Genomic DNA, 24,089 nt, shown 5'->3' with positions numbered 1-24,089 from the left:
CACATCAGGCTCTGTACTGACAGGTACAGAGCCTGTTTGGGATTCTCTACCTCCCTTTCTACCCGTTTCTCTCCCACTGGTACTGTCTCTCTTTCTCTCTCTCAAAATAAATAAATAAACTTTAAAAATAAACAAACAGGCTTAAGAAGTTCCTGAATGCAAAGTCAGTATGTAAAAACCTACTATATTTCCACGTTTTGGCAAGAAAATTTTTAAAATTTTATATACCATAAAATTTCAAATGCCACGTACTGTGGAAATGACTAATTACAGATCTGGGACAGAAAGTGTACAAGCTGATCCTTGACATATTTTATGTGATAGAGCAATAACTTCATTTAAGAAACAAAGAAGTGCTTAGAAGCAGAGTATCATTCTGTGGCCCCTAATAAAAGTCCATCGAGGCAACAATCATGAAGCTGCTGACGTGACAAAACGGGCAAGCAGACAGGAGTCACCTCCTGGAATACATACCACCACCTCTGAAACACTCTTACCCAAAAAGTCACACCTAAGTCTGATCAAGCCTCCAAATCAAATCTGTAATGGTGAAGATATGCTTTTGTCTGCACTAATTCATGGCTACTAAGTACCTGAAATGTGGCTAGTGTGACTGAAGGGCTGGATTTAGTGGTTTTAAACTGAAACATTGTTGTGTGGCCAGTGGCTTGGGTCCTAGCCAGCACAACTCTAAATCTGCCTATTTACAGGAAACACAGAACACGCTGGCACACTGTGGGGATGCAAGGAGCAAAACCCAGACAGTGGGAGATCCACAGAATAAATGCCCTGGCCTCTTCAATCAAGAATGGGGCCAGAAAAAAAAGGAGCCAATAGGTTAAGAAGACTTAAGAGACAGATGAACCAATTACACCGTATGAACCTTCCTGGATTCTGATGCAAACAAACTGCAAGTGACTTGTAAATTTTACGAGACAACTAGAAATGTGACCACCGACTGGATTTGGTGATACTGAGAAGCTGCCTTAACTGGAGAGAAGATTCCAACTGCACTGAATCTCACAAACAAAATGTTGAAAGAAACAAACACGAATTAGTACATACTGCAGCAGACAACATGAAACTGCAGTGTTTAGGGACGGATACTTTGGAGTAAAGCCATAAAGAGCAAGGAAATGGTTACAAAGTCAGGGTCCTGGTTCCCTCTGTTAAGAGGGAGAAGTTGTGACTGGCAGAGGCACATGGAAGGCCTCACCTGGGCTGGAATGTTCTGTTCCTTGACCTGAATGGTGGGTTCATGGGTATTCGTTCAGTTGATAATAATTCATTACTTTGTACTTTTACATTTTATGTACTTTTCTGTATGTGAATTCTGCTCCGCATTTAAAGAGAGAAATTATGATTACTAAGTTCTGTTCTGGCATTTTCTCCCTGGGTCACACTCCAGAAAACTATGAAAAATTACCATAAGACCCATGTATTTACTATATTTCTCTGAGGACATCACTCACACGGTATTATTTGTTCAAAACTTCATCAAAGAATGAAAAATATTTACTCTCTATGAAGAATTAGTTTACGTTTTTCTAGGATAGTGCAACTCGTAGAAATGTTCTAATTTCTTTATTAAAACTGCTAAAAATTTGAGAACCAAGTTTGTACCTCAAATTCATTGATTATGCAGGACACTATGGCTCATTAAAATTCAAATCTCAAGACCTTCTGAAAGCCCTATAGTTAAATAAAGTTGATCTTTGGACATCAGGGGTTTGAACTGTGCAGGTCCATTTATATGCAGATTTTTTCTTTTTTTTTTTTAATTTTTTTTTTTTCAACGTTTTTTATTTATTTTTGGGACAGAGAGAGACAGAGCATGAACGGGGGAGGGGCAGAGAGAGAGGGAGACACAGAATTGGAAACAGGCTCCAGGCTCCGAGCCATCGGCCCAGAGCCTGACGCGGGGCTCGAACTCACGGACCGCGAGATCGTGACCTGGCTGAAGTCAGATGCTTAACCGACTGCGCCACCCAGGCGCCCCAACAGATTTTTTCAATAAATACAGTATAGTACTATAAATGTATGTTCTCTTATGATTTTCTTAACATTTTCTTTTCTCTAGCTTTATCATACAATATGGTACATCATACACATACAAAATACTGTACGTGTTAATCACCTGTTATTGGTAAGGCTTCTGGTCAACAGTAGGCTACCAGTAGTTAAGTTCTGGGGAGTCAAAAGTTACACATAGATTTTCCACTGTGGAGGGAGCTGCCATCCCTGATGCCCATGTTATTCTAACTGCTCCAGTTTTGTCCCAACCTGGATCTTCAACTCCAAGGTTATCTTCCTCTGATTTCTGAACTACTTACACTTTTCTTTTTCACTGGAAGACTTACATACCTCTTCTAATCCCCTGGAAAATAATGAAGAAGAAACAATCAACTAACCTGTAACATGGTCATTTTCTGTTGCCTAGGCCAGATGAGTTGCACATCTGAGAACTGCTCCACGCTGAGCCTCTTCCGTTTCTGTCCCAAAGCTCCACTGTAAGGCGGTGGCTGGGTCTTTCACACTGACAAGTTCCTGGCTCCAGGAGCTCCTTTCTTATATCACATGAGCAGGCTCATTTGTGGGTAACCAGGATCTGTGAACATAGGAATAAAGCACTTTATTGGTATATTCATACTGCACCTAAAATCTTTTCTCCTCTTGCTAGGAACCAGGATTTCAAGTAGTCTTCATGTCTGTGGGGAATAAGCTTAGGAACTCCCTGAGCCTGCACTGATGGGTTAACAAAGCATAAAGAATTACAAAGCCATAGGATGCTCACACCCAAGACTGGGTAAACAAGATTAGGCGAATAAGGATAGAGAAGGGGGGCTATCGCCCCCAGAATAGAGTAGGGTGGGGGCAAAGGCCCCCAGAACGGGGGTGGGGGAAGGCCCCCAATACAAAGGTACATGAGGTAAGCAAGATTAGGTATTCAAGGCTAAAGGACCCCCAATTCAGTACTATAGCAGAAAGCTGCTTTCATAGGAAGGAAGGACCAAATTAGGTAAATAGGGCTAGAGCACTGTAGGTGAAGCTGCCCAGAGGCGAGCTAATTAACAAAAGAAAGGTGCCTTGTTAACACTGAGGTTACTTGCTGTCTTATCCCATAGGCTAGCGAAAATAAACAGACACAGCTCCTCATGTCTGCCATTAACACCTGCCCATCCACCTGTTGCCAGCATTTTGTCTTTTATCAACCCAAACCCCTAAACCCGAATATCTTCAAGAACCCCTTTCCCTCACGTCCATGAGTTAATGTCCACAGTTTCATTGTCTCTTTGTGCATGTCCATCACCATGTTTGTAAGCCTTCTGATCCTAATAAAAACGGAGCAAGGACCCTTAATCGGGGCTCTTGTCTTTTCACGAACATTAGCCATCCCTCCCATTTTAATCCTGCACCCGATTTCTTGCTGGCCAAGAAAGAAGTTTAGACTTAAGAGTCTACGTGGAATACTACGTGACAATGAGAAAGAATGAAATATAGCCTTTTGTAGCAACGTGGATGAAACTGGAAAGTGTTAGATGCTAAGGGAAATAAGTCATACAGAGAAAGACAGATACCATATGTTTTCACTCTTACGTGGATCCTGAGAAACTTAACAGAAGACCATGGGGGAGGGGAAAGAAAAAAGTTAGAGAGGGAGGGAGCCAAACCATAAAAAAAAGACTCTTAAAAACTGAGAACAATCTGAGGGTTGATGGGGGGTGGGAGGGAGGGGTGGGTGGGTGATGGGTACTGAGGAGGGCACCTGTTGGGATGAGCACTGAGTGTTGTATGGAAACCAATTTGACAATAAGTTTCATATTAAAAAAAAAAAAGAGTCTACGACAACATCCAGCATGGAGCCCAACACGGGGCTTTAACTCACAACCCTGAGATCCAGACTTGAGCTGAGATCAAGAGTTGGGCACTTCACGTTAAAAAGAAATTTTTAAAAAAGGGGGAGAGGGGGGAAACTGGGTGGCTCAGTCAGTTGAGCATCCAACTTCAGCTCAGGTCATGATCTCGCAGTCCATGATTTCGAGCCTCACGTTGGACTCTGTGCTGACAGCTCAGAGCCTAGAGCCTGCTTCAGATTCTGTGTCTCCTTCTCTCTCTGCTCCTCCCCCACTCACACTTGGTCTCTCTCTTAAAAATAAATAAACATTAAAAAAAATTTTCAGCAAAGTGGCAGCATATAAAAATAATGCACAGAAATTAGTTCCATTCCTATACACCAACAACGAAGCAACAGAAAGGGAAATCAAGGAATGGATCCAATTTACAATTGCACCAAAAACCGTAAAATACCTACGAATAAATCTAACCAAAGCAGTGAAAAATCTACACACTGGAAACGACAGAAAGCTTATGAAAGAAATTGAAGAAGACACAAAAAAATGGAAAAATATTCTGTGCTCCTGGATAGGAAGAATATTGTTTAAATGTCAGTACTACTCAAAGCAATCTACATATTCAATGCAATTCCTATCAAAATAACACCAGCATTCTTCACAGAGCTAGAACAAACAATCCTAAAATTTGTATGGAACCAGAAAAGACCCCGAATAGCCAAAGCAACCTTGAAACAAGAAAACCACAGCAGAAGGCATCACAATCCCAGACTTCAAGCTGTATTACAACGCTGTCATCATCAAGACAGTATGGTACTGGCACAAGAGCAGACACTCAGATCAATGGAACAGAATAGAGAACCCAGAAATAGACCCACAAATGTATGGCCAACTAATCTTTGACAAAGCAGGAAAGAATATCCAATGGAATAAAGACAGCATCTTCAGCAAATGGTGTTGGGAAAACTGGACAGCGACATACAGAAGGATGAACCTGGACCACTTTCTTACACCATACCCAAAAATAAACTCAAAATGGATGAAAGACCTAAACATAAGACAGGAAACCATCAAAATCCTCAAGGAGAAATCAGGCAAAAACTTCTTTGACCTTGGCCGCAACAACTTCTTACTCAACACATCTCCAGAGGCAAGGGAAACAAAAGCAAAAATGAACTATTGGGACCTCATCAAAATAAAAAGCATCTGCACAGCGAAGGAAATAATCAGCAAAACTAAAAGGCAACCAACAGAATGGAAAAGATATTTGCAAACGACATATCAGATAAAGGGTTAGTAACCAAAATCTATGAAGAACTTATCAAACTCAACACCCAAAAAAACAAATAATCCAGTGAAGAAATGGGCAAAAGACATGAATAGACACTTTTCCAAAGAAGACATCCAGATGGCCGACCGACGCATGAAAAAATGCTCCACATCACTCATCATCAGGAAAATACAAATCAAAGCCACAATGAGATACCACCTTACACCTGTCAGAATGGCTAACATTAACAACTCAGGCAAAAACCGATGTTGGCAAGGATGCGGAGAAAGAGGATCTCTTTTGCACTGCTGGTGGGAACGCAAACTGGTGCAGCCACTCTGGAAAACAGTATGGAGGTTCCTCAAGAAATTAAAAATAGAACTACCCTATATGACCCAGCAAGTGCAGTACTAGGTTATTTATCCAAGGGATACAGGTGTGCTGTTTTGAAGGGACACATGCACCGCAATGTTTACAGCAGCACTATCAATAATAGCTAAAGTACGGAAAGAGCCCAAATGTATATTGATGGATGGATAAAGAAGATGTGGTATATATAGACAATGGAGGATTACTCGGCAATCAAAAAGAATGAAATCTTGCCATTTGCAACTATGTGGATGGAACTGGAGAGTATTATGCTAAGCGAAATTAGTCAGAGAAAGACAAATATCATATGACTTCACTCATATGAGGACTTTAAGACACCGAACAGATTAACATATGGGAAGCAAAAATAATGTAAAAATAGGGAGGGGGACAAAACATGAGACTCTTAAATATGGAGAACAAACAGAGGGTTATTAGAGGGGTGGTGGGAGAGGGGATGGGCTAAATGGATAAGGAGCATTAAGGAATCTACTCCTGAAATCACTGTTGCACTATATGCTAACTAATTCAGATACAAATTAAAAAAAAAAAAAGATGTGTTAAAAAAAAAAAAGCACCAAAATGACATTAAACCTCTTTTATAAATAATTTTCTACCATTATTTGCATATTTCAAACTTCACAGATTATAATTACTATAAAATTACTATGGCTTAGTGATTTTAATCTATACATCTCGGATGTTATTTGCAAAGTGCTTAAAACGGTACTTGATACACACAGTAGTGTGTGTGTGTGGGCGTATACACGCACGGATCTATATAACCAATACATACCATGTATGAATATGTGTGTAAATGTATCCTCTCTGTACCTAGCTATATAGATAGATGAGTAGATAATGATATATGTACATCTTTCTTTTTTCTTTATTTTTTTTTTAAATTTTTTTTTTTCTTTTTTTCAACGTTTTTTTTTTTTTTTTTATTTATTTTTGGGACAGAGAGAGACAGAGCATGAACGGGGAAGGGGCAGAGAGAGAGGGAGACACACAGAATTGGAAACAGGCTCCAGGCTCCGAGCCATCAGCCCAGAGCCTGACGCGGGGCTCGAACTCACAGACCGCGAGATCGTGACCTGGCTGAAGTCGGACGCTTAACCGACTGCGCCACCCAGGCGCCCCCTTTCTTTTTTCTTAATGACAATCCTTACATAAATAAAAGAGCTTGAATTGAGAGTTCTTTGTTCTAGTCTCCATGGGGATGTATTAATCTTTTCAAGGGTATTTCTTGATCCTATTTTTTTCCTAGAAAACGCAAATAAAATGTTCCCTTTCAAGAAAAAATAAATAAACGTTTTTTAAAAATGTTTTAAATTTTTTTTAAAAAGTCAATAAATTTAACCATTAAAAAAATTTAGGGGGCCTGGGTGGCTCAGTCAGTTACGCGTCCGACTTCGGCTCAGGTCTGATCTCATGGTTTGTGAGTTTGAGCCCCGCCTCAGGATCTGTGCTGACAGCTCGGAGCCTGGAGCCTGCTTCAGATTCTGTGTCTTCATCTCTCTCTGCCCCTCCCCCCGCTCACGCTGTTTCTCTCTCTCTCAAAAATGAATAAACATTAAAAAAAAATTTTTTTTAAATATAAAAACCCCCGTGTGGCTAAAAAAAAAACATCAACACACACACCACAAACCAAGAAAATATACCTACAATAAATGTCACTTGCTTCACATTATGCTTTCACTTCATTTCACACAATAAAATTTCTGGCATTGTGACAAATGAAACTAGGTTTCTTATTGAAATCATTTCTTTAAACACAAATTCACAATTTGATTTTAAAATTTCCTTTACAATTGTTGTCAAAGAAAGTTTACTTGCTTTCAGTGAGAACCTATCAAGAGTGGAAAACTTAAGTCAACATGATGTAGACTTACTACAGAAAACAGAGTTGAGAATTTCAGTTCAACAGGGTGTGACAAGCCATCAGTGTGGTAGTTTTAAAGTATTTCTGATGGGGATGCCTGGGTTGCTCAGTTGGTTAAGCATCCAACTCTTGATCTCAGCTCACGTCTTGTTCTCTGGGTGTGAGTTCAAGCCCTGTGCTGGGCTCCATGCTGGGCATGAAGCCTACTTACATAAACAAATAAATAAAAAATCAAACATTTCCAATGATATTTAAGTTTATCATTACGAAAAATGCAGAGTTAGGTGCCTGGCCGGCCTAGTTGGTGGAGCATGTGACTCTTGATCTTGGGTTGTGAGTTTGAGCCCAAGACTGGGTGTAGAGATTACTTAAAAATAAAATCTTTTTAAAAAAAAAAAAAAAGGAGGGGCAAGTGGGTGGCTCAGTTAAGCCTCCAACTTTGGCTCAGGTCATGATCTCAGGGTTCATGGGATTGAGCCCCATGTCAGGCTCTGTACTGACAGCTCAGAGTCTGAAGCCTGCCTCAGAATCGGTCTCCCTCTCTCCTTCTCTGCTCCTCCCCTATTTGTGCTCTGTCTCTCTCATTTGAGAGAGAGAGAGAGAGAGAGAGCGAGCAGGGGAGGGGCAGAGAGAGAGGGAGACACAGAATCCAAAGCAGGTGCCAGGCTGTGAGATGTCAGCACAAAGCCCCACCTAGGGCTGGGAACCCACGAGCCGTGAGATCATGACCTAAGCTGAAGTCGGACACTCAACCAATTGAGCCACCCAGGAGCCCCTATAAACAAACATTTTTTTAAAAAAAGGTTTAAAAAAAAAAAAGGGAGATCCAACCTTACTCTAAACAAATGTTTTGAAAGTTGGCCCCTCAGGGAGAAGTTCTTCTCTGAACTTTTATATTTGGCACCACACGTCCTCTCAGCAAATGAAGCCTATGCCCTTCACCGTACAGTTTGGCCCGATTTAACTTCAGCGGTTTTGTCATGTACCTGGGCAGTTTCCCGCATCACACTGCACCTCTCCCTGTGACAGCTCTCAGGTTTATCTTCAGAAGGAAGGCGCAACCTTCATCATCATCCCACAGTTCCACTCAGCGTCAAGTTCTAAAGGGAATTCAGGGGGAAAATGGAGAGTAATAAAAAGTGTTGACTAATTACTTTGTGACAGACGTTTTAAACATCATCGTGCCTTTTTTTGATGCATCCCGCACCCACTACAGACAGTGATAAGGCACAGAGAGGTTCAGCAAGTTGCCCAACATGGATGACACGCCTAGGAAGTGGCAAATCTGGGCCGCTGGTCCCCTCAGTGCCCCTCAGACCTGCAGTCACAGCCCCCCGCCCCCCAAAACGCTGGAGGGAGAGCTGGACAAAGGCCCCCAGAGTCTCTGTTCAGATTTCCAGTACAGGTGCCATGCAGTCCATTCGCTGTCCAGAAATAAGGACACCAGGGCAGAGTGAGGAGGAAAACAAAAGAAGTTCTCAGAGGCCCGCTGAAAACACTACGGGCCTGGAACAAAACAGCTCACGTTGAAGAAACGTATCTGTGATAAACTGAAATGGCTGCGAACAGCATACTCCCAATTTGTTTTTTTAAGCAAACATAAATAACGCCTACCAAAAGTAGACAGCATGCACGGACTAGAAGAAATGTACTAAAATGCTAACAGTCACTATCTCCTGGCGATGAGATCATGGAAGATTTTCACTTGAGTCTGTGGGTCCAGATGCTCCAGACTGACTGCAGTGAACACATTCTAAATTCATAACAGAAAAAAAGTATAAATATTATTTTTCAAAATCTTAAGGTCCCTAATCCAAGAAGAGCACAGCCGGCAAGCCGAGCGCTTCCAGTCCACCGCTACACGGATGAAACAAGCAGTAAGTGATTAAAATAAACAGAAGTATGTTTTAATGACGGCAAAAAGCATCAGAGCTAGGGGAAAAACATTTCTTTTCACCCCCTCACTTTCAGCCGATAAACGTGAGGCCCAGAAATCGCGGGTGGACCAAATTCGGCCCTAAGAACTTCGGGCCATTGTTGTCCCGGCCACGGCGGCCACTTATCGTCGGTCAGAAACTGCCTGGGGTTTGGGTTTGGGTTTGGCCCGGAGGGTTGTTCTGTAGCAGCGAAGCCTTTGGAAACAATCCTACTGATCCAGGCGGGGCTGGGCGGATGAAGCCGGGCTACATGGGCACAGGCAAGAAGTCCCCTCGCCGCCCGACGTCTCAAGGACCAGCTCTGGGCTCAGGCCGGGACCACCCACGCAGCCCCTCGCGTCCGGGAACCCAGGCGGGGAGGCACGGCCCTCACAACCCCAGCGGAAAGGCCAACCCCCCCGCCCAAGTAAGAGCCCAGAGGCCCGGGGTCGGCGGCGTCCCCGCGGCGGCCCCGGCCCCGCGCCCCTGCACTCACCCGGCGCCCCGCCGCGCTGCCTGCGAACCCCGAGCCCCGCGCCGACGCCCACAGACCTCCAAGCCTGCGGCCCAAACACGACCGCCGAGTCCTTCCCGCGAGCCCCCCACACGGAACCCCAACGGCCGGCCCGGACCCCGCAAAAACCCGGCACCGACCGCAGGCCTCAGTCTTCGGACGCGCAGGCCCGGGAACCACGTGACCCGCCCCGCGCGCCCCCCCCCCCCCCAGACTCACCGACGCCCCGCCCCCCGCCCGCACGCGCCCCCGGCCACGACCCGCTGGCCTCCGTGCTGAGCCAGCGGGCCCACGAAATCCCGACCGGGCTGCGGCGGGGCCCGGGGCCGCGCACGGGTACGCGGGCGCGCGCGCGGAGACGCCCACACTCGCCTCTCGCTTGGCGACGAAGGACAAAGAGAAGGGGCGCAACCCGAAAGCGTCGGTGGCCGTGCGAGTGCGAGTACGCGTGCGCGAGAAAGACGCCTTTGTTTTTTCTTTTTTCTTTTTTTTTTTTTTCAGTCAGCTTCACTCAAGGAAGGGGCCTTTGTACTACATTTCCCAGAAGGCTCCGCGGCACGAAGGCTCCCGGCCCTCTGAGGAGCCCTGGTTGCCTAGAGACGCGAGGGCGACCGCGCGCTCAGGACCGAGTTGCGTGAACACGCTTTTGGGAAAAACGTAAAAGATCACGATTTAGGCGGCGCCTAGGCGGCTCAGTCGGTTATGCGTCTGACTGAGGCTCAGGTCATGATCCAACGGTCCGTGAGTTCGAGGCCCGCATCGGGCCCTGTGCTGACAGCTCGGAGCCTAGAGCCTGCTTCGGATTCTGTGTCTCCCTCTTTCTCTGCCCCTCCCCTGCTCATGCTCTCTCTCTGTCTCAAAAAGAAACAAAAACATTATAAAAAAAAAAAAAAAGATTACGATTTGAAACACTGAGAACCCAAATCTATCAATACGTTAAAAAAGGAGAGACAATTGGTTTAAGAATCCAACTGAGAAAGGGGCGCCTGGGTGGCGCAGTCGGTTAAGCGTCCGACTTCAGCCAGGTCACGATCTTGTGGTCTGTGAGTTCGAGCCCCGCGTCGGGCTCTGGGCTGATGGCTCGGAGCCTGTTTCTGATTCTGTGTCTCCCTCTCTCTGACCCTCCCCCGCTCATGCTCTGTCTCTCTCTGTCCCAAAAATAAATAAAAAACGTTGAAAAAAAAATTTTTTAAAAAGAATCCAACTGAGGAAATAAAAAAAAATTTACCCATACGTTTATATTAAGTAGATAGGAATTAACAAAAAAATAAAGCTGATCCATAATTCAAGTGATGTGGGGAAAGCTCTAAATAAGTCACTATCCTTACAGAGAGAAGGAAAGGATGATAAAAAGAGAACAACCACAGACATACAGGAAATTGAATGAGAATCCTCTCTATGCTAAGAAATTTGAAATTAAATGATTCTCCTGGGATGGATGTGTCAAATTCAACTCAAGAAAGGAGAAAAACACGTCATGGATAAAAATGAGGACAATTTCAGAGATTATCTGCCAAAAAGCACCAACCATTGACTTTCTGGGGAATTCTTTCAAACATCCAGTGATTACAGAATTCTTACACATAAAAATTTCCAGAGGAAATAGAAGAAGGAACTGTTTCTATTTATTAGGCAGCATAAAGACACCAAAATCCACATGTATGACTTGAAAAGGAAGCTCAGACAAAACTTGGTTATGACTACCCATGCAAAAATACTAAGAGGGGATCCTGGGTGGCTCAGTTGGTTGGGCATCTGACTCTTGATTTTGACTCCGGTCACGATCACCCAGTTCGTGGGATCAAGCCCCATGTCTGGCTCTGCACTGACAGTGCGGAGCCTCCTTGGGATTCTCTCTCCCTCTCTAACTTCCCCTCCTGCATACATGCTCTTTCTCTCTAAATATAAATAAACATTTTACAATTATATTCCAGAATTTTAAAAAATAAATTAGAGGGGCACCTGTGTGGCTCAGTCGGTTGAGCATCCGACTCTTGATTTCGGCTCAGGTCGTGAGCCCAGGGTCATGGCATTGAGCCCTGCATGGGGCTCCATGTCAGGCTTTGTGCTGAGTCTGGAGCCTGCTTAAGAGTCTTTGTCTCCATCTGCCCCTCCCCCTCCCTCCTCAAAAAAGAATAAAAAAAGAACAAATTAGAAAAAATTGTTAGCTGCTTTAACATAATTTTAAAAATAGACAATAACCATAAAGCTAGTATGCTGTTTAATGTTGGAACATCAGGAGGAGTTAGTGGCGAGATATGAATAGTTAAGATAAAGATTTTAAAAACTGGACTAATATTTGAAATGCAGAACATACAGGTAACGTGTCTGCTGAAGTGTATATATTTCCACACAATTTGGGGTTTTGTTTCATAGACTGTCAATTATCCTTTGCCCATTTTTCTGTCAGGTTATCTTTTTCTACTAGATTCATGGAGTTGAATGTATATTGTTTACAAATCCTCAATATGCAACATGTTTTAATTTTTTTGTTTAATTCATTGTCTTTGAACTTAGATCATAACCATGTTGGTCCCTTGGATTTTAGTTTTGACATCATAAAATGTATCTAGGTTTCCTTTTATGGGTTCCTTATGTGTCTCGTTGAGAAATCTTTCTCTTGAAAGAGAAAACAAAAAGAAATATTTCCTTGTATTATCTTCTAACAGTTTCAGCATTTTGGCTTGACACTTAAGTTTTAATCTTTCTGGAGTTGTGTGTATGCGTATAGTGCGAAGTATTGATCTCATTTCATTTTGTTGCCCTATGGGAAGCAAATTTCCTGACTCCAAGGGTATTCGTTTGCTAGTGATAGAGCAGGCAGTTAGCTGGAGGCAAGGGTGGTGAGAAACAGGTGACACATTAGAAGCCGAGGGCACAACATCCTTTGTGGTTTTCAACATCTTGGCCTTGTGGCTTCTAACACCCTGGGAGCTGACAGACCAAGAGCCACAGGTGCAAAACACGTGCTCTCCTCTTCAACTTCTGCCCAGCATGACCCCCCCCCCCACCCCGGGTTTATTATAGTTCACGCGTTTGGTGGTTTCAGCCCCCCTCCCACCTCGCCTCCCCCTGGGGAAAGATGGCCATGACAGTTCCAGCAAGAACCTTGTAGGAGCCAGAACTGCCCCTCCCAGGGGAGGGGAACAACCTCAGTCGGAGACTGCCCTACCTGTGACCCGTCGCCAATACAAAACTTCAGTGCAGGTGCCACCCTGGACCTGCCCGCCCTCCCTTCCCGAGAGTGGCCTGTCCTCAGCAAGCTGCTTTGTGCTTGATCCCTTCCTTCTGGCCCTCTTTATTTGAGCAGGATCCCCACGCAAATGTTTTGAGGGGAATCCAAGAACCAAGACTCCACAGACACAACGCAGACCCTCTCAGCAGTAGCACGGGGACTGCCACAACAAATACCACAGGGTGGGACGAACAACAGAAATCTCGTGTGTCAAGATTCTGGACGTGAAAAGTCCGAGACTAAGGTGTTGGCAGGTTTGGTTTCTTCCAAAGACTCCGTCCTTGGCTTGCAGGTGGCCGTGTCCTCACATGGCTGTCCCTCCGTGTGTGTCTGTGTCCTAATCGCCTTTCTTACAAGGACACCAGTCATTTCCAGATTGGGGTCATCTATATGACTGAGTTTTACCTGAATTTCCTCTTTAAAGCCCCTGTTTCCAAATACAGTCACTTCCTGAGGTGCTGGGGGTTGGACTCTAACATAAGAATTTGAAAGGGGGGCGCAATTCAGCCCATAACACCAAGTATCAAACAACCCATTCTTTCTTCAATACTTACAAATTAATTTCTTTTATATCCCAAGTTCCTCTATGCCCAAGTTACCCTTTCTGGAATATTTTCTGTTCCATCTGCCTATTAGTCTATAACTGTGTGAGTACCATAATGTTTTCATATTCTAGCTTAAAAAAACCTCCTGTATCTGGAAGGGAAACTATTCTACCTGTGCTTGTTCATGATTATCTTGCATAGTTGGAGACCAGTAAACTTTCCTGTAAATGATAGAATCTGTCCCATTTCAAGAAAGAAAATTCTTTTATTGTTCTCATTGGAATTTTATTAAATGTATATTTTGCAGGAATTAATATTTTCATTATACTGACTTGACTCTATCAATATAGTATATCTTTGGGGTGCCTGGGTGGCTCAGTTGGTTAAGCGTCTGACTTTGGCCCAGGTCATGATCTTGCCACTTGTGAGTTCAAGCCCCGGGTAGGTCTCTGTGCTGACAGCACAGAGCCTAGAGCCTGCTTCAGATTCTGTGTTTCCCTCTCTCTCTACCCCTACCCACTCACAGTCTGTCTGTCTGTCTCTCTCTCTCTCGAAAATAAATAAAAATTAAAAACAAATTTTTTTAAACATAGTATATCTTTGAAATTTTCAGTTCTTTTTTTAAATTTTTTTTTTTTTTATTTTTGAGATAGAGAGAGCAGAAGCAGGGAGGGGCAGAGAGAGAGGGAGAGAAAGAAACCAAGCAGGCTCCATGCTTTTGTCAGCACAGAGCCTGATGTGGGCTCGAACCAACAAACTGTGGGATGATGACCTGAGCCAAAATCAAGATCCGGACACTTAACTGACTGAGCCACCCAGGCACCCCTGAATTTTTTCAGTTCTTTTATGAATGTTATTGTTTTATTCATAAATTCTGCTTCTATAAGTTTTTAAGAGACTTATTCCTAGTTTTCATTTTATTTTATTTTTTTAGTTTATTTCTTTATTTTGAGAGAGATGGTGAGTTGGGAGGGGCAGAGAGAGAGAGGGAGAGAATCCCAAGCAGACTCTGCCCTGTCAGCACAGAGCCTGACTTGGGGCTCAAACTCACACAACTTCAAGATTGTAACCTGAAGCCAAAACCAAGATTTGGAGGCTTAACCAACTGAGCCACCCACACACCCTGATAGTTTTCATTTTATTTTTTTCAACGTTTTTTTTTTTTTTTTTTTTTTTTTTTTTTGCGACAGAGAGAGACAGAGCATGAACGGGGGAGGGGCAGAGAGAGAGGGAGATACAGAATCGGAAACAGGCTCCAGGCTCCGAGCCATCAGCCCAGAGCCTGACGCGGGGCTCGAACTCACGGACCGTGAGATCATGACCTGGCTGAAGTCGGACGCTCAACCGACTGCGCCACCCAGGCGCCCCTCATTTTAAATTCAACATTGTATCAGATGTATTCCTAAGAAGCTTCTCAATCCTAATGATATTATGAAGTTTTTTCCCCTAGTGTATTTTCTTACTTGCTATTAAATACGGTATGGACTGAATATTTGTGTTCTTTCAAAATTCCTTTGTTGAAATCACAACCCAGCGTGGCTATATTTGGAGATGGACATCTAAGGAAATTAAGGTTAAATGAGGCTGTTTTCATCTTGCACACCCAAAATACAATAGCAGAGCACACACAGAAAAACTGCTACAGATACTCATATTTGAAACCGGGGACAACAGTCCCCACCCCGCAGTCATTGGTCTACAGAAATGCCTAAGTCCTACTAAATACATGTTACCAGCTCGCCCTTTAGGGTTTGGTCCTGTTCTCTTGGAGTTCTTCCTAGCTCTTGGCTGCGCCCTCTGGACCTTGATTCTGCCATCTGAGTCATCCTTCCTTATTAATAAAAACTGATCCATGTCTGCAAGAAGAAATCCTTCTCAGTCTCTTCCTGACCCCAAAAGTTGGCAGTCCTAAGAGCCCCTTTTATTTTGCATAGGGTTTGTCCTTTTTAGTCAAAGTTGATATTGCTGTTTAAAACTTTGTGGTATGGGGGCACTTGGGTGGCTCAGTCATTTAAGCGTCCAACTTCAGCTCAGGTTACAATCTCATGGTTCATGGGTTCAAGCCCCACGTCGAGCTCTGTGCTTACAGCTCAGAGCCTGGATCCTGCTTTGGATTCTGTGTCGCTGTCTCTCTCTCTGCCCCTCCCCTGCTCATGCTCTGTTTCTCTCTCAAAAATAAATAAACATTCAAAAATTAAAACTTATTGTGTGCATGTATTTATATCACTTTTCAGATTACAATTTGATTTTTCTCCCATTTTCTTTTTTGCGTGAACACTACAATTAGCCATACCATAATTTTATCCTGTATTTTTCCACTAACTTTGCAATTTTACCTTTTTTTTTTTTTTGGGTTTGTTTTTAACTAGACATTCATGAATCTCACGACAACTCTTTGGTTAGCATGTCTCCAACTCAAGTAATGGAAAATACTCTTGGGAATTGAAGTTGTAATAAAATTTTCTTCAAAATGATTTTCTACCAGATTTGCAAGCAGGTTCTTAGAACTCACCAGCTGATGCTATGGCTTATCTCATTGAAGGCTTGACTTCTATTCTTAAAAAGAGGAGCTCCCAAATTTCTGTGTTTTATTTATTTATTTTGAGAGAGAGAGAGGCAGAGAGAGAATCCCAAGCAGTCTCCACGATCAGCTCAGAACCAGACATGGGGCTCAATCCCATGAACCCATGAGATCATGACCTGAGCTGAAATCAAGAGTCAGATGCTTAACCAACTGAGCCACCCAGGCACCGCCCGCTCCCCCCACCCCCATTTCTGTTTTAGGAGTATTTTGGTAGAGAAGGAGTTTGGTAATTATAAATATGCATTGTTGCAGGGGATACATAGGAAGTGGGAGCGGGGACATTGTGGGCTTTTTATGTATCAACTAGGCAAAAGCCACATCCCCAGGTACTCTATTTGAGGACATTAGGTATGTCAGGGCAAAGGCAATATTGAGAAGGTCTGACTTTATCTAAAAAGTCTCCTTGGGGCAGCTGGGGGCTTAGTCAGTTAAGCGTCCGACTTTGGCTCAGATCATGATCTCACGGCTCATGGGTTTGAGCCCCCTCATTGGGCTTTGTGCTGACAGCTCAGATCCTGGAGCCTGCTTCGGATTCTGTGTCTCGCTCTCTCTCTGCCCTTCCCCTGCTCATGCTCTGTCTCTTTCTCTCTCAAAAATAAAATTTAAAAAGCCTTCTTTCCCCATGTTCCCATAACACTCTCCCCATGTTCCTTCAAGCGCTCAGCAACAACCTATGACTTTGGACTCTGTTAATACTCTCCCCAAGGGTCCTTCAGGGTTTCACTACTATTTTCCTCTAGAGTCTTCCAGATTCTGCTGACCACCCAGTGCCAAGGCCAGTAGCACCCCACTTGTAGACCAAATTTCTATTCTAATCACAACTGCTACCTAAAATATCACCCTCAAAACCCTAGCACACATAACAACAAAGATGTTATTCTCTCTCATGGTTCTGTTGGTCAGGAATTCCAGAAAGGTTTGGCCAGGCAGTTTCTGGCTCAGGATGTCGCATGCAAAGCTGTTTGGTGGCTGGAGCTGGGACGATGGCATTGAAGAATACGGCATCTTTCTCTTCATGTGGCCTCAGAACCCGTCTACGTTGTTTCTCTTTATGGACTCTCAGGGGTACCCCTAGCATCACAGCCTGAAGGACTGCTCACGTGGCAGCCCAGAGCTTCAAGAACAAGTACTCCAGGCAGGACAGCAGAAGCTGCATTGCCTTTCCGGTGTGTGTGTGTGTGTGTGTGTGTGTGTGTGTGTATGTGTGTGTGTGTAGGGGGCACGCAGCAGCCCTCCACCACATTCTGGTGGCTAGGGCGACCACCAGCAAACAGAACTCTCGGTGGGAGGGGTGGCTCAGCCACACTGTGGAAGAGGAGGTGAGAAGGGGCTGGCTCTTGGCTACAGTCATCTTTGGAAAGCAAAATCTACCACATATGTAAAAAATGGCCAATTATCAGTAATTTCACATAATTCAGCCTAAATGGACATATACAGATGTGTACATGGGAAAGCTTGGATTCCATTTCATTCAGAGAAGTTTCATCTATTAGACCAGCCTATAATATGTTTTTCTATGGTCTCTATCCAGATTTGGTGTGAAGTTTATACTAGGATTGTAAAATGAATTTAGGAGTAATCTATCCTTTAAACTTTTCTAATACTGGGGTGCCTGGGTGGCTCAGTTAGTTAAGCATCTGAGTCTTGATTTCAGTTCAGGTCATGATCTCACGGTTCATGAGTTCAATCTCTGCATCGGGATCTGTACTGACAGCGTGGAGTCTGCTTGGGATTCTCTCTCCCTTTCTGCCCCTCCCTTGCTCATGCTCTCTCTCAAAATAAACGAACACTAAAAAATAAAATAAAATTTTCTCATACCGTTGTATAACACAATGATGATCAAGTCCATCAATGTTTTGTACAGTTTTACTGTTCAGTAATCTAAGCTTGCTACATTTCATTGAACATTTTTTTTTATTATTATTATTTTTTATTTATTTATTTTTGGGACAGAGAGAGACAAAGCATGAACGGGGGAGGGGCAGAGAGAGAGGGAGACACAGAATCGGAAACAGGCTCCAGGCTCCGAGCCATCAGCCCAGAGCCTGACACGGGGCTCGAACTCACGGACCGCGAGATCGTGACCTGGCTGAAGTCGGACGCTTAAGCGACTGCGCCACCCAGGCGCCCCTCATTGAACATTTTAACTACAATGCAATTTCCTTATTTGTTACTGACTTAGTAAGTCTTGCTTTTTCAGCTTGGTCAATTTTGGCCATGCAAGAAAATGGGAGAATTTTGCAAGAAAATGGAGAAATTTTATCTAATTTTTCATATTTAGTGGCACATGGTTACCCTTAGTATTCTCCTGTAATTTTAAAAAATATGTATTATCTGTATTTATGTCCTCTTTTCATCTAACATTAGTTACAAGTTCTCAAGTTCCTTCTCATGAATGTTCACGACTCTGTCATCCAATCTGAGAAACAAGAAATTACAAGGAATTTGCAGCTTCTATTTGCTGCTCCTCTGCACAGACAGACACCAACACAAATATTTCAGTTATCGTCCTTTCTTTTCTGGTTCATCATTTTATCACAGATACATGCCTGCCTAAATAATATGTAATTCCATTTCACTTTAATTTGGCCTTCAACAATGGGATTCTGCATAGCCTTCTGAGAGTGACTTTTATCACTCAGTATTATGTATCTAATACTTGGACGTGTGGTTTATGCAGTTGTAGTTTGTGTCATAGTACTTAATATTCCATTGACTGTATATAATATTCATTCCCCTTTTACATCTTTAATAGACTTATTTCGATTGAAACTTTGAGACAATTGTAAATTCACCTGCAGTGTAAAAAATAATAGAAAGAAATCCCTTACACACTTAGCCCAGTTTACCCCAATGTTACCATTTTGCAAAACTATAGTGTATCACAGTCAGAATACTGGCATTAATATGGTCCACAGTACTTATCAAGATTTCTCCAGTTTCACTTACACCCGTGTTCATGTATTAGGTTCTACTCAGTTTTACACCTGTGTAGGTTAATGTATCAATAATCACAGTCATGATACTGAACAGTTCCAACACCACAAGTTTTTTTTTACATGTTGTGTTTTAATATATTTTTTAATGGATTCATTTTATTAAATCGCATTTTGTAAAGTTTCTGGTATGCAGAAAATAGCATTGATTTGGATATATTGACCTGATCTGATGAATCATTTTTTTTATTATTTAGAAATTATTTGATACTGATGCAACGTTTTAAAAAATCACATAATTATAGAATTCACAGAATAGTGAAGAATTCCTAAATACATTTTACCTATATTCCCCAAATGTTAACATTTTACCATGTCTGCTTTCTCTATATAAGAACATATTTTTCTGACAGACATAATTCCTCTACACTCCTGAACTCTTCAGTATTTCCAAGAAAGTCATTCCATTATCTAACCACAGTAAGTTATCAAATTGAGAAATCGAACATAAATGCAGTTCTATTATCAAATACACAAAACTTGTTCAAATTCCATCAGTAGTCCTAATAAAGTCCAAGAGACAAAACGTGGCTTCAGTATCCCTGCTTGCTCGCTCTCTCTCTCTCTCTCTCTCAAATTAAAAAAAACAAAAAAAAAAAACTTAAAAAAAAAGATAATCATTGTCTTTTTTAAAGTTTATTTACTTTGGGAGAAAGGGAGAGAGAGAGCAGGGGAGGGGCAGAGAGAGAGAAAGAGAGACCCTCACGTAAGCTCCAGGTTATCAGCACAGAGCCCCATCCAAGGCTCTATCCCATGAACCATGAGATGATGACCTCAGCCAAAATCAAGAGTTGGATGCTCGACCGACTGAGCCACTCAGGTGTCCCAAAGATAATCATGTTTAAGTGAGGTCATTGGGAGGGGCCCTAAGCCTAGATGACTGGTATCCATATAAAAAGGAGAAATCTGGACACAAATACAGACACACACAGGGAGAAAATGATGTGAAGAGGCAAAGGAATGGACAAGCCAAAGAGCGCAGCTAGCAACAAGATTCTTCTTTCTCAGCATCAGAGAGAACAACTCTGTGGCACCTCGTTTTCAGACTTCTGACCTCTGGACCCATAACACAGCAAGTGTCTGCTGCTTAAATCACTCATTTTGAAGGACTTTGTTATGGCAACCTAGCAAATGAATAAAGGTCTCTGCACTGGAAAGCAGGGTGCTGCTGCAAATACCTTAAAACATGGAAGCAGGGCACCCGGGTGGCTCAGTCAGTTAAGCATCTGACTTCAGCTCAGGTCATGATCTCACAGGTGGTGAATTCAAGCCCGGCATCAGGTCAGCTTGGGCTCTGCACTCTCTCTCCCTCTGTCTGTATCTGGTGGGATTCCCTCTCTCTCTCTGCCCCTCGCTCACTCACACGCTCTCATAAAAAAATAATTATATATTTTAATGTGGAAGCAGCTTTGGATTTGGCAGAGGATGGCACCTGGTACGAAAAACCTGGACTGCCTTCTGAAGACGCTGTTGGTAGAAACATGGAAGTCCAAGGTACTTCTGGTGTCAGGTAACAGTGAGGAACATGGTACTAGAAACTGGAGAAGAAATGGTTTTTGTAATGAAGTGACAGAGAACGTGGCTAGACTGTGTTCTAGTGTGTCGTAAAAAGCAGAACTTAGAAACAATGAACTGGAATGTTTAGCGGGAGAGATTTCTAAGCAGAGCGTTAAAGACCTGGCCCGACTTCTTGCTGCTAATAGTACAATTTGGGAGGACAGAGATACGCTGAAGAAGCAATTGTTAAACAAATTTGGAAGACCCTCAATTTACCCATACTGCAAAAAATGCAAAAGCACGCTCTGGAGAGAACAAGGATGTGGCAGAACAGCAGAGATATTAGGTGTGGGACTAAATCCATCAACCGACTCAGCAGAAATGTTACCAGCTTGGACTGATGGGGACAGGGACGGGTTGAAATGAAGGAAAGTCGTTGGATGTCTGGGGTTCTACAGGCAGAAGAACAGGCTGATAGAGCTATCTAGATGTGCACACAGGTCAGAACAACCTTGAGGGCAGAACCACCTCCTTGGTCCCAGAGGGTGAAGCCACCTTTTCAATTCCAGAGGCGGGGCCGCCATCCAGGATGAGAAGCAGGGCCACCACCCCAGTGGGCTCAGAAGACAGAGCATTTAGCCAAGGAGAATTATTCTCAGGCCTTAAAATCTAATGGAATTTGCCCCATTTTGGACTTGCTTAGGCCTCACAACTCCTTTTCCTGACTTCTCCCTTTTGGGATGGGAAGGTCTATCTTGTGCCTGTCTGATCACTGTACGTTGGAAGCTGAGAACTTGTCTGATTTCACATGTTCCCAAAGGGAGAGAAACGTTGCCTCGGGACAAAGCTACCCCAAGTCTCACACACATCTGATTTAGATGGTATTTAGATGGTATTTAGAGGGAGTCTTTCAAGTTGAGCTCCCTTGCTTGCTGGGTGAATTAAGCCTTCAGGGGGTTTGGGGCTGGGGGGAATGTACTTTGCATAAGAACACGGATTTGGTGAGGGGGAGCAAGAGGGCAAACTTATGGTTTGAATTGTGTCCATTCAAAAAAGATGTATTGGATTCTTAGCCTCCAGTACCTCAGGATGTGAAGTTAATTAGCAATAGTTTCTTTATGGAAATAATCACGTGAAAATTAGATAACAAGAGTGAGACTTAAGCCAACGACTGGGATCCTTATGAGAACAGATTTGGGCACAGAACTGGTAGTATTGAGCCCTGGGGTGTTGGCAGAATAAACCTGCTCTTGCAAGGTTTTCTCTTCCACTTTTTCAGGGAGGGAAAGGGGCCCTACATCAGGAGTTGGCAGGTTTCCTGGGCAACAGTATCTGTCACAGCTCTGCCATTGTAGTTAGTGCAAAAGCCGCCAGACAACACACAAACGATTAGGCCTGGCAGTGTTCCAACAAAACTTGATTTATGGATGTTGAAATTTGAATTTCAAATAATTTTTTCAATTCGTGAAGTAGTTTTGATCTTTTTGCAGCCATTTAAAAACATAAAGACTTCTGGGGCGCCTGGGTGGCGCAGTCGGTTAAGCGTCCGACTTCAGCCAGGTCACGATCTCGCGCTCCGTGAGTTCGAGCCCCGCGTCGGGCTCTGGGCTGATGGCTCGGAGCCTGGAGCCTGTTTCCGATTCTGTGTCTCCCTCTCTCTCTGCCCCTCCCCCGTTCATGCTCTGTCTCTCTCTGTCCCAAAAATAAAAAAAAAAAATAAAAAATGTTGAAAAAAAAATAAAATAAAATAAATAAAAACATAAAGACTTCTTGGCTTGCCAGCCATACAAATACAGGCAGCAAGCTGCATGTGACGGGTGAGCTGTAAGTTTCCAACATCCAAGCTATGTATTTCTAGAGCCTCTAGTGACGTCTGCCAGGAGTTTGCTAGGCCGAGTCCTCAGACTCCTGTAAGCTATCAATACACGAATCATCAAGAGACAACTTTTTCTAGACCAATACTTGTTTACATAAGGGATCAGCGAGCACGTGAAATGGACAGCTTACTTCAGCAAGACAAATGTCACAGTTAATACTCTTCCTTGAGAATAGATTTCAGGGCTTCATGTCTGTCACTGCTTAAGGGCTAGTATGAATGACCAGGAGTAGCCACCCCACCTTGTCTCCTATTTCTTCATAAATTAAAAACTCTTCTTTGGCAACAGTCCCTCAGTGTTCCCAAAATCTAATCATCAGGGGTTACAAGGTTCTTGGTGTCCACAAGGACACTATTTCATACCATGGGCTAACAGGTTTCCATACTGGAATGTAAACAGAATCTGATTTTCTTCTTGACTCCGGAAGAGAGAGACCAGACCGCGAGTGGGGGAGGGGCAGAAAGAGAGGGAGGCACAGAATCCAAAGTAGGCTCCAGGCTCCGAGCTGTCAGCACAGAGCCCGAAGTGGGGCTCGAACCACAAACCGTGAGATCATGACCTGAGGTGAAGTCGGACGCTTAACCGACTGAGCCACCCGGGCACCCCGGAAATTCACTCTCCTTGAGGCGCCCAGGTGGCTCAGTCGGTTAAACATCTGTCCGACTCTTGATTTCGGCTCAGGTCATCATCTCCTGGTTCGTTGGGTTCAAGCCCCAAGTCGGGGTCTGCGCTGAGTGTGGAGCCTGCTTGGGATTCTGTCTTCCTGGCTCTCTGGCCCTCCCCCACTCACAATCTCTCACTCTCTCAAGATAAATAAATATTGAAAAAAAGAAATAGGGCATCTGGGTGGCTCAGTCGGTTGAGTGTCTGACTTCGGCTCAGGTCATGATCTCTCGGTTCCTGAGTTCAAGCTCCATGTCAGGCTCTGCACTGGCACTGTGGAGACTCCCTGGGATTCTTGCTCTTTCCTCTCTTCTGCCCCTCCCCACTTGTGCTTCTGCTCTCTCTCAAAATGAATGAATAAACTTAAAAAAAAATTAACTCTTTTTAACTTTAGCGGAAAAAAACACTTTTACTGGAGAGGAGGAAGCACACAGGCCAGCAAAGCAGGTGCAAAGAGAGACAGCACCCAGAGTTATTCTGGGAAACCAGGAGGGCAGGAGGAATTGATGGTCTCAATTCTGGGGCAAGAGTAAGTGAGTTCCCACACTTCCCTTCTGGTTCATGTGACACTGAATCTGAGGCTCAAAATCTAGCAAAGACCCAGCAATGGCTGATGAACAGATGCCCGGAAAGACGCCAACTGGACAACGCACACGAGAGGTGCTTCTGCAGAGAAAACTAGTTGTGCTCTTACCCATGAACAGACCCCGCACTGCTAACATATAATCCACGTTCATTCCAATGAGTTCTCGTATGCAGCAGCCGCGTAATAACTGCCAGACCCACTTATGTAGATCGGTGAGTGAGTCAACTCATTTAGGGAGCAGTATCTTTTCATTATTAAAACCAACATTATTTCTGTTATATTGCTAAGAAATGAAGAGACA

General features: G+C 43.6%; 1 protein-coding gene across 8 annotated transcripts in view; it reads right to left on the bottom strand.

Moving 5' to 3' along the window:
• Positions 1–24,089, bottom strand: part of ZNF84 (zinc finger protein 84) — a 62,376-nt gene that overhangs the window by 20,833 nt on the left and 17,454 nt on the right. The window contains exons 1-5 of one of the 8 annotated variants that reach the window (XM_058691578.1): positions 9,788–9,987; positions 9,040–9,128; positions 8,362–8,475; positions 7,386–7,578; positions 2,412–2,608 (exon numbers count right to left, since the gene is read on the bottom strand). In XM_058691578.1, the coding sequence (XP_058547561.1) occupies positions 2,412–2,426 (15 nt within the window). In that variant the 5' untranslated portion in view covers positions 2,427–2,608; positions 7,386–7,578; positions 8,362–8,475; positions 9,040–9,128; positions 9,788–9,987. Of the gene's footprint in view, positions 1–2,411; positions 2,609–7,385; positions 7,582–8,361; positions 9,705–9,787; positions 9,988–10,024; positions 10,188–24,089 lie in introns of those variants that run through there. The other 7 variants (XM_058691581.1, XM_058691575.1, XM_058691577.1 and 4 more) reach the window with 7 other exon arrangements.

This window comes from Neofelis nebulosa, chromosome 11, assembly GCF_028018385.1.
Source record: "Neofelis nebulosa isolate mNeoNeb1 chromosome 11, mNeoNeb1.pri, whole genome shotgun sequence".
Taxonomy (NCBI): domain Eukaryota; kingdom Metazoa; phylum Chordata; class Mammalia; order Carnivora; family Felidae; genus Neofelis; species Neofelis nebulosa.
This window is presented reverse-complemented; position numbering and strand designations above follow the sequence as displayed.